The sequence below is a fragment of the Colletotrichum spaethianum genome, assembly GCF_022836535.1.
Source record: "Colletotrichum spaethianum MAFF 239500 DNA, contig40, whole genome shotgun sequence".
Taxonomy (NCBI): domain Eukaryota; kingdom Fungi; phylum Ascomycota; class Sordariomycetes; order Glomerellales; family Glomerellaceae; genus Colletotrichum; species Colletotrichum spaethianum.
In genome coordinates this window covers 388279-407577 of record NW_026054810.1, presented here as the reverse complement: position 1 = coordinate 407577, position 19299 = coordinate 388279, and the positions used below count along the sequence as shown (strand labels likewise).

At 53.7% G+C, this 19299-nt stretch overlaps 7 protein-coding genes across 7 annotated transcripts; 2 read left to right on the top strand and 5 right to left on the bottom strand.

The window, feature by feature from the left end:
* Positions 1 to 278: 278 nt before the first annotated feature.
* On the bottom strand, positions 279 to 1032 carry ColSpa_10969 (Kelch-like protein 30; the record flags this gene model as incomplete). Its single annotated transcript, XM_049277181.1, has 2 exons — positions 279 to 803; positions 883 to 1032. The coding sequence occupies 2 exons, from the start codon at positions 1030 to 1032 to the stop codon at positions 279 to 281; spliced, it is 675 nt and encodes a 224-aa protein (XP_049133138.1).
* A 2016-nt stretch (positions 1033 to 3048) lies between these two features.
* Positions 3049 to 6787, bottom strand: ColSpa_10968 (rhomboid protein 1, mitochondrial; the record flags this gene model as incomplete). The annotated part of the gene is made up of 3 exons (XM_049277180.1): positions 3049 to 3138; positions 3189 to 5387; positions 5426 to 6787. 3 exons carry the CDS (start codon positions 6785 to 6787, stop codon positions 3049 to 3051), a joined length of 3651 nt encoding a protein of 1216 aa, XP_049133137.1.
* Positions 6788 to 9204: 2417 nt separating this feature from the next.
* On the top strand, positions 9205 to 9599 carry ColSpa_10967 (V-type proton ATPase subunit a; the record flags this gene model as incomplete). Its single annotated transcript, XM_049277179.1, has 3 exons — positions 9205 to 9255; positions 9359 to 9389; positions 9472 to 9599. The coding sequence occupies 3 exons, from the start codon at positions 9205 to 9207 to the stop codon at positions 9597 to 9599; spliced, it is 210 nt and encodes a 69-aa protein (XP_049133136.1).
* A 29-nt stretch (positions 9600 to 9628) lies between these two features.
* ColSpa_10966 (V-type proton ATPase proteolipid subunit 2) lies at positions 9629 to 10055 on the top strand (the record flags this gene model as incomplete). The annotated part of the gene is made up of 2 exons (XM_049277178.1): positions 9629 to 9726; positions 9791 to 10055. The coding sequence occupies 2 exons, from the start codon at positions 9629 to 9631 to the stop codon at positions 10053 to 10055; spliced, it is 363 nt and encodes a 120-aa protein (XP_049133135.1).
* Positions 10056 to 12921: 2866 nt separating this feature from the next.
* On the bottom strand, positions 12922 to 13913 carry ColSpa_10965 (uncharacterized protein; the record flags this gene model as incomplete). Its single annotated transcript, XM_049277177.1, has 3 exons — positions 12922 to 13058; positions 13128 to 13649; positions 13805 to 13913. 3 exons carry the CDS (start codon positions 13911 to 13913, stop codon positions 12922 to 12924), a joined length of 768 nt encoding a protein of 255 aa, XP_049133134.1.
* Positions 13914 to 17023: 3110 nt separating this feature from the next.
* Positions 17024 to 17340, bottom strand: ColSpa_10964 (uncharacterized protein; the record flags this gene model as incomplete). Its single annotated transcript, XM_049277176.1, has 2 exons — positions 17024 to 17253; positions 17298 to 17340. The coding sequence occupies 2 exons, from the start codon at positions 17338 to 17340 to the stop codon at positions 17024 to 17026; spliced, it is 273 nt and encodes a 90-aa protein (XP_049133133.1).
* A 1403-nt stretch (positions 17341 to 18743) lies between these two features.
* ColSpa_10963 (putative MFS-type transporter) lies at positions 18744 to 19285 on the bottom strand (the record flags this gene model as incomplete). The annotated part of the gene is made up of 2 exons (XM_049277175.1): positions 18744 to 19042; positions 19102 to 19285. The coding sequence occupies 2 exons, from the start codon at positions 19283 to 19285 to the stop codon at positions 18744 to 18746; spliced, it is 483 nt and encodes a 160-aa protein (XP_049133132.1).
* Between the last annotated feature and the right edge of the window lie 14 nt (positions 19286 to 19299).

Here is a 19299-nt window from a genome sequence, read left to right as displayed (position 1 = left end):
CAAAACCCGTGGCCCTCATTATAACCCAAGCAATTCCCCATATCCATATTCACACCGCGGTGATTCTCATTTGAATATTCTTCATTCGCCCCAGCCGTCGGTGTCTGTGGTCAGAAGAGGTGGCGCCTCTTCCTATCGATAGTAATAAGTCTGCGTAGCAAGATAAAACGCGTGGAGCTCTCGCAGTAATGAGTTGCTACGGAACGTCAACGAGGCTCAGTCAGCTGGGGAGAAGGAAACAAATACCGCGGCTTAGTCGTAAGTGGAGCTCTCAAGGACTACCAGAACTTCTGGGCGATCACATCTTCCCTGAGTTCAACATGATCATGGCTGTAGGGGCACGAAGAAGCTCCGTTGCTGCTATCATTGAGTTGGATGTACTGAGCAGACCAGAAAAGCATCACGTTCGCCAGCTTATTGTACCGCGAAGATGCATCCTTCACCGCCGTGGCAGCCTCGGAAAAGTCTGAGCTAAGGAAGCAGATCCAAGCAGCCTCACCGGTGATGTATCCCAAAGCGGAGTCCGCGCAGTTCGGATGGGTGAACACCATATCTAGCATCTCAGTTGTGGCGATGCGGCTCTTTTCCTCGTAGAGTTCCGATTCGGTCATCATATGCTTCTCAATCGTGATATTGACGGTCCGGGCTTCAAATCTGTCTGCAAGGAGCCACAAGCGGATGCAGTAGTCCAAACTAAAGCCCGAAATGTACCAATCTGTGGTGCCACGGTAGAAGTAGTCAAGAAGATGGGTCATGAGCTTGGTATCGACATCGTCAAAGCCGACTAAGGCTTCACTTTTCTCCTGCCGTAAACGTCAGTTTTGAAACGGACAAAACCAATGCGGAATGAGCTGCATTGGAACAATTGTAGGGTGTATGTACCTGGGAATCATTCTCGAAGAGTCTCTTGAAGTAGCCAGAGTGCATGGCGAGAATCAGTTTGTGAGTCTGAATCTCCTCACCTTCGCAGATGATTGTGAAGTCACTCAGCTCGCAACCGTAGAGCAGCCAGCGGTGATCTTCTTCCGCCATAATATCGACTTTCCAGGATATTTGTGCCTAGATTTGAGTCTTTACGTTCAGTTCTTGTTGAAGTTTGATGGAAAATATGAAAGTTGTCTCAGTTGGATGAGAGGAAGAGTTGAGTCTGATAAAACCTTTGCAAGGACGGAAGGAAGGCTTGCTGTGTGATGTGTGTGTGTGTGGGGGGGGGGGGGGGGGGTAAAAGAAATCAGCGTAGCGTCAGCCACGGGCGTATTTAAAAGACTAAGGTAAGTGAGAAAATATTGGAAGGAAGCGAGACGCAAGAGCGCGATGAGAAGACAGGTGCGTATGGCGAAAGGTGGAAAGAGAAGGAAAGTAGGACCGGTCTTTCTCGCCTCGACGCTCGTGAAATCAACCAAAACGCAGGCGCCTATGTATGAGATAGACATATGAGCTTTGTACTTTTCAAATCCAACCATACCTAGATCGAGGGAGAAGTAGGCAACAAAAGAGTTTGCCAACCGCTACAAATTTGGAGGCGATTTGGCTTCACCAGTATTTCTTGGGCACTGGTTTTGGGCGATTGCTACCCGGATGAGCTGCGACGGTTTTATAGCATAACTCGATTTTCATGTCTTCATAACTTGCTCTTATTGTTCGTGAGATAGCTCTTGGGTCACTGTTTGAAGCCATAGTATACTCTCGAAGGAAAACAAGTCGTTAGCTATCTGTCATAGTTCACCATAGTTTTCCTTGCCGAGAACTCAAAGTACAAGCTATCTCTTCATCGTCCTGTCACCTTCTCTTATGCCATATTGCTCTAATGCTGGGCTTTTCTGCCCTTGAAGGATCATGAAGAATCGATCAAATACTTCAAGTCAGCCCCGCCTCATCCGTGGAGGCATTCTACCGCCCCTGAGTACTCGGACAGCCCTCATCCCAGCAGCTTAAGAGCCAGCAAGCAAGTAGTATTCCACAGGTTGCTTTCCGACCTCTTTTATCCACGGACGCTGAAACCTAACCCAGCTAGAGTGAAATGAGGACGCGTCCCCGCGATATGCATGTGCTAGTACCGAGTGCCATGAAACAAGTTGGGAGAGTAGCACAAGATCAACTTCTTCAGATTACGTCAACTCTCCCATCCGGGCACATTGTGATAGCCACTGGGACATGACTGGACTCGGAATAAATATTTATATTAAGGGTGCCCATCGCCAACAGCCAACTACCACGACGGGCAAAGTTCCAGCCAAAGCAGCCAGAGAGAGAAGTCTTCATTCCGCCGCGGGAAAAAATTACTTCCCCTGACCAAGTGTCCGTACGGGTTCTGGCCATGGCTCTCCGGCTTGATCAGGCGGTAGACGAGGATCACTTTGCACTTGGCGTGGCACCTTGACGCTTCGACACACACGACTACACCGCACTGCCGTTTACAAGGACATGAATCGTCGGTAATCATCTTAGTCTCATTCTTCAGAACGCTCATGCAATTAGGGAAAAGTCGAACCCAATCCAATCGCCCACGCACCAGTATGCAACCTCGAACCCCAAGCTCGAACGACGATGCATAGGCAACCCCGTACGCTATGCACTTCTCTTCTCACCTCACGTTCACGCAAACCACAACATCTTTGCATGGGAACAACTTGCTTCAAATTGTTCTCATCCACCTGCTGCTCCTGTCTTGCTTGTTCCACCCCTTCCTCACACCCATCCCGGTCTCCCCCATTCGCGCTGCCACGACCCAACCCTTGAATAAAAATGGGTTTCTGTACCAACCTGGCGAGAACTCTCATCCAAATAGAAACAAGAATGCAAAACAGAACCATCCCTCGATGGCAACAAGGGGTTGCCCTCATCTGCTCTAGAAGAGACCTCCCCTCCCACATCGTTGCCCCCAGGATCTGACGCGCGTCAGGCGGTACGCGGCCCTCATCGCCGTATAAGTGCTGCCATTGACAAGGCGGCAAAAGAAGTTGAGTCAAATCACTCTGGTATCGATCTTTAATCAAACATGGATTCTCTCGAGAAACAGGCAAGATGCTATAGCGTCGCAGAGTCGAATCAAGGAATCTCGGATCTCCTATTGCTCTTCCAAAAGTCGATGGCTTCGACAACGTCCTCGCCCTTTTCGTCTTCATACGCGAAAATGATCTGGTGAATGTAAGCAGGGGACAGTCCATAAAAAGACCGCAAGACTTTACCTCGTGCGTACTGCTGTGCAGCATCCGAATATTCTTGTGCGGCACAATGTGTACGGCGCCATTCTCGATATTCCTGAGCTCAATGAAGTTTTGCTCAAACGCCAGGATCCATGGGTAGCTGAGAGCAAAGTTCTGTGGTGTTCCCTCCCAATCGATGCGCCATTCCGGTCTCGCGCGCCAACCGTTCCGGTTGACAAAGAAGGAGAACTCGGAGTAGTTGAGCAGGAACTCGCCGTTGAGTCGCTCAATGTGGATCGGCTTGACGTTCTCCTTCCGTGCAACAAAGTCAAGACTCGTGTCGGCCTGGTCAAGCAACGACTGGGTCTCGAGCGTCTCAAGCGATACCACCTCGAAACCACGGGCACATGCCACACACAACTTCGACTTGAGGAAGTGTACGGACGACGATTCCGTGGGGATGTAGAATTCCTTAAACGGCTTGAGCTCGTCCTGCCCAGCGAACATCTTGCCAAAGCCCTTTTGCTTCTTCCCCTTGGACATGGCGTCGTTGGGCTCGTACACCTTTATTGTAGTCGAGAGAGCCGAGGACTTAACGCAGCACACGAGATGCCTGCCCAGGCAGATGCCTGTCTTGAAGAAGTTGCAGTGACTCTGGATCTTCTTGGGTCGCTTGGAAAGAGCCGGTTCGTTCGGGTCGAGAGCTCCAAGAGGATACGAGTAGAGAGCCTTGTTGGACAGCACCAAGAGGAGGCCATACTCCTCGAGAACATCAAGCTGGGTAACGCTTGTCGTTTCAATGACACGCTTAGGCATCGCATCCCTGCTCTTGCGGTCGGAGAGGTAGATGCCATTGTCCGTGCCGTACAGCAATTTGCGTCCGCCGTCATATGGCGTAACACAGTTGACTTGGTTGGTACCGACAAAGAATCCTGCAGAGATGACGCTGGTGTTGAAGAAGTCGGCGCGGGCCCTCAAACGTTGTTGGGCGCTATCGATGAACTCGAGCCACTTCTTACGTGCGGCCTGGTTTGACGCATAAAGCGTCAATTCGTACCCGGCTTTGCCCAAGTGCCTGAACGTAATTGGCCAGCCGTCGCCCTTCTTGCCATCGTTCGTGTTGGTCCGCAGTTGGGGGATCAGACTCGAAGACGATCGCTTCATGGCGCCAGACCCAGGGATGACCTCCTCCATCTCCCGAATAGCAAGCAGCTCCAAGGGAATTGGCCGCCTGTATGCTTTGATCTCCTCGCCCTTGCCGGCTTGCTTGATTCTCACCAGAAGAACCGCGTGGTCGAACAGGAAGGCCGTGATCTCAGAAGCGTCCTGTGGCGTCTTCTTCAGCTGGCTCTTGAACACCAGTTCTCTGCCTTCCTCCGTCAGCCGCAGATCAACCCTCTCGTTTGGCCTGAAGCGCAGTTGCTCGTGCAAACGCCTCAGGTTGAATCTGTTCTCGGCCTTTCCAGACTCGGCGTTGACCCTGGTCAGCAGGTCGCGGATCAACTTTAGCACCTTCGGGATGTCTTCCTTATCAGAATTGCCATCTTCGGTGTATTTGAGCACGTTCTCCAGCAACAGCGGATAACGAGCCAAACGGGTTGTCGGCTTGGTGAGGTAACCGTTGAGCTCCAGCTTGCGCGACTCTTTCCTCCGCTCAATCTCGTCCACAAACTTGGCAAAGTACGGGTTGGCAGAGCGCTCGTTCTCGAATTCGAACTTGGCCTCCAATTGCCTGGAACCATACCAAATAAATGGCTCGAACTGAGGTACCCACTCGGCGAAGATATCACCGATGTTGCCGACAACCGGGTTCTTCTGTTGCCGCTCCGTCAACGACTTGGCAAACCGTGAGCTCACTGCGTGGAGACTCGGATGATCCACGATGTTGCTGAAAATCGATTTGACAACCTTCTCCCTCCGGTTAGCAGGGATAGGAGAAGCCTTGGACCGCAAGGGCAGAATCCAAAAGTCGCGAAGGTATTCCAAATCCTTGACGAAATCTCTCTCTGTGTAGCAAATCTCCGAGATGACCTCCTGCCTCTTCTTCTCCCTGTCTCCAACGCTATCGGCCACTTCTCTCGGCACGGAATTTATCCACAACTTTTGCTCGTCGGTTTGATCGACATCGTCCTCGTTCGCGGCGTTGTCGGATTCCTTCTTCAAACCAGGCTGGATCTTCAGGTTCAACCGAGACACCTGCTCCAGTCTGCGGGGCAGGCAATGGAGTAGCAAAGTTGGTCTCTCGTACATGTCGGGGAGTAACATTCGGAAAGGAGGACGAAGACACCGTTGACAGGTGGCTTCTCTTCGGGTTCTTCCATGAGCGTTTCTCGGAACTGGTACATTTCTGATGTCGAATCTCGCAAACGGTGTTCGTATGTTACGTCGTGGAAGAACTTTTGCGCATCGAGTGCTCGTCCCAGCAACAGCGCCAGGTTTCGGTCAGTCGTTCTAATAATGTACGACAAGACATCCACAGCCTCGGCACCGCTAAAGGCGTTCTTATAAGTGAGCTCGTTCTTCGTCCGGTCGCCGGTGATGATCTTTTGTCGGAAGCAGTCGGCAACCCTTGACAGTAACGCGGGATATACGAGGGGAGGCCGAATCTTGCCAGTCGGCGGCCGTTCACTGTCGATGGACTTGCTCATGGAGGGCCTATGTGCCAGTGTTGCAGCGTCGCTTTCCGAAGGTGTTATCGTGGGTGCCACCGTGGACGCCATCGACATTGTCCTTTGGTTGCCTACGTCGCCAGTCGAGGAAGCCATGCTGGTCGTCCTCGTCTGAGACCCTGGCGCCGGTGTGTAGCCTCCCCCGAAGCTGCCATTGGTGGCCGGCAACTCCACAGGCGCCCTCCTGTTCGGAATGACCCGTCCGCTCATCGTCTGGTGCGAATTTTGGTATTGATGTATGTCGCGGTCCTGAGGGGGGTATCCGGTCATTGACATGGCCCGATCATCGTGGCGTTCCGGCACAACTCTTCCTTGAGCAGTGGTTCGAGACGAACTCGGGTTGTACGGAGGTTGGCGGAAAGCGTTGGCCGGGGCTTGGTGATTCGGCTGGGAGCCGTAGGCGCTCGGGGGAGGCTGGTACATGTTCGGTCTTGGGGCGGAAGCTAGAGACTGCGAGCGGTAGGGATCGTTATTCAAAGCCGGCCCTGGGACTCCTCCTGCTTGGTAGTATCTCTGTGCTGCGGTTCTTGGCGGACCGTATTGCCCCTGGGACGGCGGCGGCGGGACTCTAGCATCACCGCGCTGGGGGATGGGACCGGCGGGTCCTCCGTATGGGCGGCGAGCCTGTTGTTGCTGCTGCATGTAGTGTGCTTGAGGATTGGGCACTTGGTAACCGCCAGACGCTGAACGCTGCTGTGCCGCGTACCCATTAGGCTGCACCGGAGCGCCTCTCGGAGAGCCCGGCTCGCGATCCATATATTGGCCCGGAGGCACTCTCGGGGGTGGTTGTCGCTGCATAGACGACATTGTCTGCGTCCTGCCTTGTTGCGGCATCATCTGAGGAGGCATCGAGGAGGAGGTCATTGTCTGGGAGCGTCCCGGCGGGGGAGAGGCGCCGAAAATGTTGGAGAAGGCGGCATCGCGCTGGTAGTTGGACGAGTGGCCTCTCGGGTCGCCGTGGTATTCGGCCATGATGGGTTGGATTGATGGAGCTGGAAGTTGGCAGCGAGGGCCCTTATCAGCTTTTGATCGTGTGTTGGCGGGTTGGTTTAAGGGGAGAAAGAGATGGCGAGGGTGCCAAGGTGGAGAAAAATGTGGTACAAGAGAGTCGAAAGAGAGGTGTAGTACTAACAATGCGAGGCCTAACGGCCGCCGGCTTATGGTGAAGAGACACAGAACCGCCCACGCCGCACAAAGGGCACAATTGACGGTTTGCAAGACGAGGTCGGGCCGACAATGGTTAAGGGAATCGTAAAGGCGGTGGTCGGCGTAGAGGAAGGAGTTTTTTTCGTGGTTGCTTTCCGTTTCCCCTTCGTTCTATTGTCCGTCTCCTTTCCAGGATGGGCCGGGTGACGTTATGGGCCTAAGATCTGACACTGGGCCCTGACCCGGGCGCGAGTTGTTGAAGAAAGGAAATAAAAAAGCAGATGGGAGGAAAAGTGACGAAGCCAAGCAAAGCCCGACAGATTCCTTTTTTTCCCGAGGTGCTGCGAAAGGAGCGTCAGGGAGAGGATAGCGCGGGATGCGGCGTCGATAGCAATGCTGAGTAAATTGGTTGCAGGCGGAGATGGAAATGCTGCGGACAAAAACTGGTGGTTCGTGGTGGATGTGGTGGTGGAAGAGGGTGTCGCTGGTTCCGCTGGTCGTTGGCGGTGCTAAGTCATCGGCATTGGGCTAGGATGGGACCCCAGCAAGAACCGAGTTGGACTGGACTGGGCCAACTGGGCTGCAGTGGGCAACCTGGGATGGGACACGCGCCGAAAGCTGGGGATGGATTGGGATTTGATAGGATGGCACGGGAGAAGGCAGACAGACCGTCAGCCCAGGGCATGGGCAGGATAGGTAGGTACCGCTGGGAGGGGGCCAACCACCTCTTCTCTTCTCTAGGTAGGTTGTCGGTCGAAGCCGAGAGACTCAAGTAAGATGGGTACAGATACGACGGCGCCTTACTCAGGTCGGATGCGCGGTTTCTTCCACGGAAGGTGCAACGCAATGTAGGTAGTCCAATGCCTCCTGCCTTTCCCCCCTTAGGTATCTTCTTTCACTTGGCCGCAGAGTGAGATAAGCCTGGGATAAAACGGCACGGCAGAGTCGAGCCGCACACGAAACAGACACCCGCCCGACCACGATACAGCGGGCGGTCTGGTCTGTTGCAAGCCAGAGCAACAGGCGCATCCGCACCAGAGATCGTCAATCAAACACCAGTCAGTCAATGTCAAAAAAGAAGACGGCCAACCCCCAAGTGGTGCAAGTTTGACGATCCACCGAGGCGCTAGGACTTCCAAGGTCGGGACTTGGCCTGATCCACCGTCCCCCCTACCGCCGTAAGTTAGTCGCGGCGTCCTGCTCCTCCCAACGTCCAATATTAAAGGCGCCCATTCGCCTAGCCTGGGCATTCCTCCAAGATGATTTGGAGGCATCGAGTTCTAAGAATATACCAGTGTCTGACTTGCTTGTAGCACTCCCATCATCTGCAGTGCCTCGTTTTAAAACAACCTTTTTGCTAGAAACAGGGGCGAGCTAGACTGGAAACTGTCGTACGTGAGGTGGGCAGCGTGACATGCCAGGTGAGATGGATCTCCCTCCCTTATGTGCAGCCGCCAGTAAAGCACACGGGGGTAAACGAGGTCCCGGCCTGTCTGCCCGCCTGCCTCCTCCAGGTTGTTTCTAAAGCGCCGTGTTTCGAGGCAACTTGGATCTCCTCTCCTCCCGTCGGGGTTCGGGAAAAGCGTTCGAGTTAGCGAGGCTTTAACGAACCTCGTCGTCTCACGAGCCGTTGTTGTCCAACTAAGAGAGCCGATTCCCCACGCTTTAGTGTTGGAGAGGCGCAACCAAAGCCAAATTTCAATCATCGCGCCAAGGCGCGTACCGTTCTCCCGTTGGGCAAGAGCGGAAAAGAACGGCCAAAACCACATGAGATGTAACTGCAGCTTGCATCTGAACGGCGAAAGAGTGGGAGGAGAATTGGCGGGAACCCTGCGATTCCACTCCGTAATGCGCCTGCGCCGCGATAAGGTGATGATGCACCGATAAGGGAATCCAGACTGACACTGGCTCAGTGGCAGGCCTCCCCCCATTACACGGGCCATCTGGAGAGCCCCACTTGACCCAACCACGCTCTAACCCACAGATGTAACACCAGCCACACTGCCGTTGAGATGAGGCTGGTGCTTCGGCCCATGGTTCTGCCGCGTCACGAGTTTCTCAGCCTGTCCAGGTTGCACTCCTGATTGGACCTCGTCACCGTCACCAAGCTCCAAGGTCCTGGATCCAGGAAGCCACTCGCCAGTATATCGCGGGATCCTCGACACGCATATCCCTCCCACCCCCCTTCCGTCGGCCATCACCACAAATCCCCTGCATCGAGTCCGACTACACCGTTGCCCAACATGGCCGAAGACTCTGTTCTCGCCCCCAAATTCGCGCCGTTCATCGGAATGGTAAGCTCCTCGCCCCCGGACGCATTTGCTGGCTTCTCGATGAAGCAAGCAAGCTAGCTATGACATCGACGACCGACCTCGTGCTGACGTTACTCCAATACAGGCCGGCATTGCGGCTGCCATGATCTTCGGATGTATGTTCAACTACATAGCCTAGCTACCCTACTCCCGACGCGACGAAGAGGACAATGTGCTAAATAGGACTCGAATCAACAGGCATCGGCGCCGCATACGGTACCGCAAAGTCAGGAATCGGTATCGCTGGTGTCGGAACATTTAGACCAGACCTGATCATGAAGGCATGCTGCCCCGACGTACCCCTCCGGTCAAACAAGGTCCTCTAACGCTTGCGCAGTGTCTGATCCCCGTCGTCATGTCCGGTATCATTGCCGTCTACTCCCTCGTCATCTCTGTCCTCATCGCCCAAGACTTGACCCCGCCCGGCGCCGGAAGCAACTACAGCTTGTTCAAGTCAGTCACCTCGATCTGGAGGATGTCGATACTAGGAAAACAATGTTGCTGACTCACGGAATAGCGGCTTTATGCATCTCGCTTGCGGTCTGTCCGTTGGCCTTACTGGCCTCGCGGCCGGCTACACGATCGGTATCGTTGGTGACAAGGGTGTGCGCTCGTACATGGAGCAATCGCGCATCTTTGTCGGCATGGTCCTGATCCTCATTTTCGGCGAAGTTTTGGGTCTTTACGGGTATGGTACTCATGTCGGTCTTTGTTATCCGTCTGCTGACCAATATCCCAGTCTCATTGTTGCCCTTATTCTGAACACCAAGTCCAAGGGTTAAACACTCTCTCGATCCCTCGAGTAATCGAAATGGCAACAAACTATTACAACTTAGCCACGCCCATCAACGAAACCACTGTACATTAAGCCAGGGAGCCGCCGGACGTTGGGCTGAAGAGAAACATCAAAAGAGAGGGTGTATTTGGGTGGTTTCCGGTCCAAACCTGCATATGGCACGGCGTTACATCAGGACCCTCGTGTAGAATTTTACGTGTGAGGGGCTAGAAGAGCTATGAGAGCGGTGGAGGTATGATAGGCATCCGGGTCCAGTATCCTTGAAATTTATCGAAAGCAAACTTGTTTTTTTGACCCCTCTGAAATGCGACCGATGCGGCTTTTCCCGCTTCAGCGACCTAGAAAAGTATCTTTGTGTGCTTGCTCATGCCAGTTTGAGATGTCTCGTTTTCGATACGAATCGGCATAGTGGATTGGCGGAGACGGGACCTATGAAGCACCAAGCCACAGGTCAGGTTTCTGTCGCAAGCAACAAGGGGTGTGAGGAACACTATGTGACTGGAGAGCGCATATGATGGAAAACCCTTCCAGGTGGTTACACATGGACTGGTTTATCAACACTCGACAACCTGCCCAAGATACCGTCTACTCAGCAACGTCCTTCAGCAGGCCTTGTCCTTCGTCAACCGGTACTGGCGCCCCTATCACAACCCTGGGGATGAAATGCAGCTGCTGCGTCAGACCAGATATCCTTTTGAGGAAGAAGTACGAGCCGTTTCTCATGCTGGGCCTCACAGCGTCTTTGCGCAGACTAACACCATCAAGCAAGCCGCAGGCCTCAATGTTACCAAGCGGCGCCGCCCAAACTCATGAGGCAACGCTTTGAAAGGAACAGGGGTTTGTCATATAACTACGAACATCCCGAAACGGTTAGAGTTCTTAAGAGTTTCTCTTGTTCATGTGCGACCTGCTTGCCGCTCTAAATGTAAACAATTCTGTACATAGGAGATCGCGGCACTAGCACTCGAGTAGCATCATCTATCTGACAGCCAGAAGCATCATCCTGGGCAGACCTGATCGCTCCCAAAATGGCTTCAAAATCGGAACGATCCTTCTCTACTTTAGTATGAAAGTAAACACCTTTGGTTGACCTTACGTGCTTTCAAATAGAGACAGGAACAGCAGTGAGACGGGCTACAAGCGTTAGTGCTCGGCGAGGTGAGGTGGCAATGAGATCAAGATGTTGATTTTGGATTGCCAGATATTTGACATTAAGTGGCTGGGAATAACAATTGTGGTTGACCGTCGTCTTGGGCTGAACTACTTACACGTCCACATATATGGCGGTGTCGTGGTAAGCGGACCGGGCCAGGACAACCTCTATGACCGACTTCTGAGCTCAGGAAAAGATATGTCTTTAAAAACGTGACGACGTATGGCAAGCTTTCTTTCGGGGGTAAATCGCGCGAGGGTTAAATTCAAGCACCTTGATTGCCGCATCGGTTGCTCTCTTCGGCTTCTGCTTCTCTTAGATTTCAAACGACAATGTCTGAGGTGAAAATGAACTAGCGAGGAGTACCTTCTAAACCAACCGATCAACCTTTGAGCCTTTTCCGGCCCACACTCGTACTGCCTCGGGCCGCGCTGTGTGTACAGAGTTCAGCAAGGATAATCAAGTATCCATTCAAGAGCCATGATTTCAAAGCTGTGTTTCCGCTCTTCCAGAACAAATGAACCAAATCAAATGTTGGCTTTATCCCCTTACCTGCACCGGAAGTTGTGATCGATACCAGCTATTGGGCGAGGCATCTAGCCAACTCCTTGGCCCCACGACAGCCAAACTCTCACGTTGTCTTCTACTGAAAGGAAGGGCTAAACATCGCATTCAGTCTACTTTTTGTTTCAGTGGAAAGCCGAGACTCAAATCCGTTATTGTTAACATCCGCATACTTGGGTATAGAAAGCTGAGCAACCTACGTCAACCCCCATGTCTTCCTCTATGTAATGCGTCTCCGAAAACTAACAGTAATCTCTCATCGAAATATTTCGAGTTCACAGACCATTGAACAACGTGCATACGTACTGTTTATGCCGTGGGTTTCCTACTATCTGGCTGGTGGGAAAGCAGAATCTTGAACGAAACAGATAAGGTGAGACATCAGCAAGGCGGTCAACGGCTGCGACCAACCCGGCGTGCCTGAGGTGCAGCAGTCGGGAACGCGTGGTCGGGCTCGGCATCATGGACCATCAGTCTCTGCACCCAGGCCTCATATCACGGCAGCCACCAACATTCCGCGATAAGACCAAGACCGTCTTATGCGCCGAGCTCGCCTACTTTCCCACAACAGGGCAATCTCGGGCGCAAGCACCGAGAAAAGCCAAGCCATACCGCTGCCGTGTATCCGTCATCACCCCCCTTAGACATCTCACATGGGTAATCAGCCCCGTGGCATTCACTCCTTTCAGCCTCAATGAAACCTGTATGGAAACTTCTTCTTCAATTTGGTTCATGTATCCTTTCCCACTCGGAACCAAAGTTCAAGGTCCTGTGCTTTCCCTAATATTTGATACCTAAAAATGAAATGATAGCGAGATGACGGGCTTTCCCGATCTCCGCTCCAAGAAATGCATCTAAACCAGGTCGATGCCCAAGGGAAAAAATGATGAAGATCCACCCTACAGTGTGAGACCGGAGAAGAGAAGCCCAGAGACTATTCAGTCTGGAAGAAAATACCAAATGTCATGCCCTTTGCCCAAAACCCCCAGTAATGACAATCACCTCCTTTCCAGGAGGGATCATCGGCTTCAAATGCTCTTTGTCGAGACGCCGATGGATGAATGATAAGGAGGAAAAATATGACCCGAGTACTCCTTTTTCTTCTCATGATGCATGACGATACTTCGTTCCTCAGTCATATCACATGCGCAGCTGCCACTTGGAAACCTTCTACCAAAGACGCGCGGTAAGGCGACGAGTCAGCTTCCTGCGCTGTTGCGTAGGCGCCGGTTGGCGCAAGTTCCTCCAGCTGCGTTCGCGGTCTTCCCAGGTCTGCATTTGCGCTACGAAGCAAGTCAGTGCTTGGGCTCCTCCACGAGGGAATAGAAGAAAAAAACTCACCGAGGAACCGGTTCCATCGACGATCCTCATCCCAGAGGATATCCTCGCCAGACTCACGCGCAAGTCTCTCCCGGCGAGCGCTTGCGGCAGCCTCTTCTCCAACCAAATACGGATCCTCGAGCGGTCGGAAGTCTCTCGCCCGCTGGGCCGCCTCCTCTTCGGCCATGCGCTCAGACATGAAGCGCCGGAGGTGCGCGACCGGGTCAGCACCCTGGTTCATGCGTCGTCGGGCGACGTTGTTGAGGGTCGGGTTTGTGTGCACGGTCGACCAGGTCGGGATGCGGAACTGATCGAGTCGTGGCGCCATGGCCGCCGCCGGAGGGATCGGTGGCAGACCGGTGGTTCGGTGGGGCTGGGGAGTCGAGTTGCCAGAGCGGCTCGGGGCCGGGGCGGCAGGAAGCAGGGAGCTCGGATACTGAGTGGATCCATGGGTGCCGCGGCTGACATTGCTATTGTTGGCCGGCGGCGAGTAGGGAGGAATGGGCTCGGGGTTTGGCACAGTCGAATGGTAGGAAGGCGCATCTGAGACTGTTGTTTGACGTGTGTTAGCTTCTTTTTCTTGTTCTGGCTCGTCGAGAGACCTGTAGCTTTTGTCGTTGTAGTTCAGGCATATCAGGTGTCAGGACCACCTCACGAGAAGCACTTCTCGACGTCCTACACGTCACAGTTCCACTCACAGTAAGACGGCGCGGCTGAACGGATCGAGGCCGTTTCGAAATCATCGGCGGTCAGCGCATCGGGGTGCGAAGGGAAGAACCGCGTGTGTTCGGTCACGGCGGCGGCCATTTTGAGTATTGTTTTTCGGTTGGATAGAGTGCGAGATCGTAAGCGGGGCGTTGGACGTTTAGGAGTAGCCGGTGGAAGGTATGATACGAAAGTTGGAAGCGAAAAGAGCGACCATCTGATTGCGGAGGAAGATCCGAGCCCTTCAAAATAAACGGCGCAAGCGCAACTCGAAGGGAGACGCGGCAGGAAGATCAAGCGGCGATCCCAAGACCAGTTGTGTGTAGGAAGGCAACTCTATCCTAGGCACGGCAAGACGGCGAGGATCCAGAGCAGGACGGGAAAAGAGCGTGTAGGATCTGAATGATGCCTTCCAAGGCCCGACTTCTTAAGACAAGAAGGTCAGGGGAGGGAAATAAAGAAGTCGGTCACGCACGAAGCGAGAGAGACAAGGTGGACGCCGTCCACGGATAACGCAACCCAGTGATGGATGCAGTCCAGTCCGAGCAGGCGGGAACTGGGATGCCTCTGCCCGAAGAGTGGGTGCCCTTGGTGAGTGGTGTGCGTGTCGGAGGGGTGGGTGTGTGGAAGGTTGGAGCTTGGCGCAGCAGTAGCGCAGCTTCGAGCCTCTCGTGTGCATGTATCTTTGTGTAGCGTTCTCACAGAGCCGGAACCTTGTCCATCATGGAGGGATGGGCGTTGCGGGACACGTGAGAGACGAACTAGAACGATAACAGAAGAGGCCCAGCCGGGAGCAGGGTACAGGATGTCTCCTGTTGTGTGTGTTGAGTGGTGTCGAGGCAGGGCAAGGCAAAAAGGGATGCAGGTCAGATGTATCGTTTTCCTTTTTAAGAGGGGGAGGGAGGGGTGAGGGTTCAAGCAGTGGAAGCGGGCGAAATAGAAGGGGACGGATGGCATGCAGGTTGGGTACCCTTATACTAGATCAAGATAGGGAGGTCCAAGGCAAACCAGAGAAGAAAAGGTCGGATTCACATCTCAAGCAGCGACACTCGACCAGGCATTGCGATATTTCGCACAAAGTCGGTTTACGCTTGACGACGATGGAGTCTTACAGGATATGAGACCAAGCACCAGAGAAGAATATCCTGGAGAAGACGGGAAACAGCATCAGCAGTAGTTTACCTTGCTAGCATCAAGATTGGCCATGGACTCTACGGACTGGAGTGACCGAAGGGAGGTGGCTCACGCCGGTTCTCACGGTGTCGCGTTCCTGGCGCAAACGTGCCGAAGCCCAGCATTGGCTGACGACGACGGGGGCATCTGTCAATTTAGCCAGGGAAGGGCCCCATTTGAGATTCTGGGGGTGCGGATAGAGTGGAGGGACAGATGAATATTGGATGGATGGACAGCGGGTTTGGGGTGAAGGACAGGAATAGGATCCCGATAAGTGTACCTCTGGTTCAGGCTGGGCCAAAGTGGGAGTGAACGGCAGGTACAATGCATAAGCCATGGGCACAACGCCTCTGCCCTGCCACAGAAGGAAAGGGACGAGATTCTGCGCTGGAAGCAGCAGGGAGTCAATACGATTAGGAGGAACATGACCTGGATCAAAAGTTCCGAGGTCGAGGTGGAGCCAGGTTCTAGAGACGGACTCTCACTTGAGGGAGGGGTAGACTTGAGAGATGGAGTTCAGAGAGGGGGAAATCAATTCGAGACCGAAGGAGAGAGAACATGACGAAAAGTGTCCGTTAGTGAAGCAAGCTTCGATTTCTGCCCAGAAAAGTATTGATTAACAGGTTTTGCATGTGCCTGTCTTGTTGGAAAGATACGATGTGAGATGGCGAGATGGAGACTTGGACCTGAGAAGGCATGAAGGCGTCAGCAAGCGCGGGGTTCTGGCAAAAGGTCCCACTTTGAACCTTTTGTTTCCATGTTCGTCTGGTCGCTGTTAGGTCGGATTGCGAGTGACACTGGGCCGGGTAGCTTTGTCGGTGGCAGCACAGCCCAGCCCACGTCCAGCCCAACGCCGTCTTTCCGTTAATTACTTTCGAGTCTCGACCTCCAAGAGCCCACGGCAGGTATTCCCGTCTCCACCGGTTGCCGACGCCCCCGAGAGCGCCGAGGAGCAAAATAGCTCAAGCGAGGGGCAGCTTCGATGTCTTTGCGTAGGGTGTTTGCGCCGTCATGTGTCCAGCCGTAAGTCGTCGACTTTCGATTCGGCTCTGCGCACGGTTGCACGGGTGACTGCTGCTGGGGCTTGGAAATGAGACGATGGAAGCCTACTATGTATGTACCAGCAACAATCAGACACGCAAATGCAGCCTTGGTGGTACTTTGGCCATGTACTATGTATGTGTGTTTTTGTTTCCCTCTTCGCGTTGCGGTTCCTCCCAGCCAGTCGATGATTGCTACAAGTCTTGGCGGGGAAACACCGGTCTGCGGAAGGACTCCAGTTTTGTGGGGGCCGCCGGCGTATGTATTCCAGAGTATTCGATACGTACCTTTTCGTCTCTTCTGTGCGCTTTCGATGAATCGACAAGGAGCGGTAGCGGGGAGGTTGCTTGCTCAGGTCAATCCACCTGGCCAACCGCCTGGAAACAGAGCAGGGATAGAGCAACAAGACGGCGATGCGTCCTTGACCTCAGCACACCGACAAACGCAGACAGGTGCCCCAAGGCCTGGACTATACAGTTACTGACAGCCTGATGCGGGCAATATTACAAAAGCCCTGCACGAGGGAGAGTGAGCGGCGCTTAACACGCGAGTTTGCATAGCAACCACAATCAGGCTCTCGGTCCCAAGCTCTACCATCCCGCGATCCCACGCCGATAGCCCGCGAGAATATGACGGGACAGCGGCAGGATGAGGTGCTGTGTGCAGCTCCAAGTCCGTCCGCCCAGCCTTCGGGACGATACGGGCCCCCTGCTGATACCCCACCATGGCGCCAACTCAGGACGAATCCCCGCGATCAAAGTGCAGGAGGAAGACATCCCTCGACTCCTGGTCACTGGAAACGTACGCTGAACGGCCAACGGAAATCCTCAGACACCAGCGAATCGCTCTGTCTCGAATCTTGAGACAGCGAGCGTGGTTGGCGAACGGCATCAAATGGCCCAAGACACACCCAAGACTCAACCATATGTTGCGTGGGAGGTTGCAAGACAACCATACCATACACAGTATAATGCACCTCAACATGCTGCCTACTGGAGCTACGTGTAGCCCGTCAAATCCACTATGACGATCAACCTCTCTTGGGCAGCCCTATCTTTGAACCCCAAAACCTGCTTGCCCTTCCACAAGGAGTGGCCCGGCGTCCGTTTTCTTTGGGTTTCCATCCAGCCGTTTCTGCCGTCTTGTCTCGTATCGTACTGCTTCTGCACCAGATCAGGTCCCGATGGTGGGACTTGGATGATGCTGTCGTGCAGAACCAAGTAGATTTCTGGAGGGGTTTGGAACAGTTGGCCTAGAGGCCCAATTACTTACTGTAAGGTTTACTAGGCCACAGATTGCACCAAGGTTCAGGCATGTGAAGTTGTGCGACGGAGTACAACCTGGATGACGAATGGTAGCCAAGGAGCGACTCCTTCGCAGCCACGCCTGAGTTCTTTCACTTGATGTACATCGACAGATGCGACCCAAAACCAACTTTTTTTTGGAAATGGTGGCTTGAACAACGGGACAGATGTGGCACATGAGCACACGACACACGAGACACGCTCACACGACACACGCCTGGGAACTTATCAGAAAACCACTTTGCAAAAGGGTCTCGAACAGCCGGCACTGCTTCATACACACAGAGGCTTTCCCCAACTAACCACTGTCTCCCGCAGTGTGTGGTGAATACTACATAGTATGTAGCAGCATTAAAAATGACCTGAATGGCACAGGAAATGCCGGATCGACACTGCGGCTACGCAAGCTGCCAAGAAACCACAGGAACCGCCGGGCGATCGATCCCCGGAATGGCCCTAGGGGCGTCCCTTTAGGAATTTATTCATTTTGTGCATTATCGGGCTTGTTCTCAAACTCTCTTAGATGGGGCTGGCGAGGCGGGAGATACGCAGTATGCGGCGGGTAGGTGTGAGGATCGTTGAAAAAGAACCGTCCTGTCAGAACAAGAACATTCCCACAAATTCTCCGACTAATCGACAGAGGTTCCTCCCTTACCCGACTTTGTTATGATGATCATGCCGCCAATTTCCCCCGGCCTCTGTTGAAGAAAATGAACTCAACTCAAGATCGGCCTCGAAACCCGATGGCTTTACAACAATATCGTCGGACCGTTGATGCTAGAAGTTTCGCAGGGCCTGGACAAGTTCTTGCTTCTACCTCTGCCGATGCAGGATGACATCGCCACCATCGCGCGAGGTGATGGAAGCTGACCATCGGGCCAAGCCTTGGTGCCACGCACCGTTTCTCTTGGCTCTTTGAGACAACTCATCGTCCGGTCATCACCACGCGTGTATCTGAAGCGTGCATAAGACATCGGATGAGTTCAGCGTCGCCCAAGTGCGCTGGAAACTCAAACCCTACTGCTGGGTCGACATCAGACCGACCGAGAGGCCCTGCACTGACTACCATGACGAATACAGGCCGTTGTTTTCATTACAGACGACCACACTGTTCAACCACTTATGATGCAATATTGCTACCTGTAGTCGACAACTCCAATTACTTAGGTGGTAGACCATGAATTATGAAATCACCAGAACAGCGTGATAATAGTTGCCCAGCCGAGACGCCAACATGGCAACAGTGCCCTCTTAGTACAGCTATTACCTTTGAAAGATGTCATGTCACACCATGCCAGGCCGACTAAATCTCGTACCGAGACGTACGTCCAGAACCAGCCGGCGGCAGCGGCGGTCCTACCCTCTAAAACCCTATTTCGCTAGGATCTCAAGCTAACATAGCATCGTCCTTGTTTTACTCATCCTTCTTCCCGACCGTGCCGCCCTTCCTGAGACCCCAGAGCACAATGACGAGCACCGCCCCCGAGGCGGCGAAGATGGTCCAGAATGCGGCGCGGTAGCCCGCCATGCGTGCCTCCCCGGCGTCGTCGACGATGCCCGAGTGCTCCGTCACGGACGCTGCGATGGCCGCCGTCACGGCGAGGCCCACGGCGTTGCCAATCTGCCCGATCTCGCTAAAGACGCCGCCAGCAAGGGACTGCAGGTCCGCCGGGAAGGCGTCGGAGATGATGAGGTTCGACACGGTGAAAAGGGCTGTTTTGTGTTCTGTCAGTGTTTCCATTGTCCCATGGCAACCGTGAGGTATAACGTACCGTCGGCGTTGACAGGCGAGAGGAGCATGGCCCAGAAGGGCGCGAACCAGTAGTACCCGTCGAGCTCGACCGTGGCCATGAGAATCGGAGCGATGGCGGAGATGACCGCCGACACGGCACCTAGAGTCTGGACCTTGACTCTAGAGACGAGCCATGCTGCCGCTACGTTGACAGCTGTGCCCATGATGACGTGGGGAA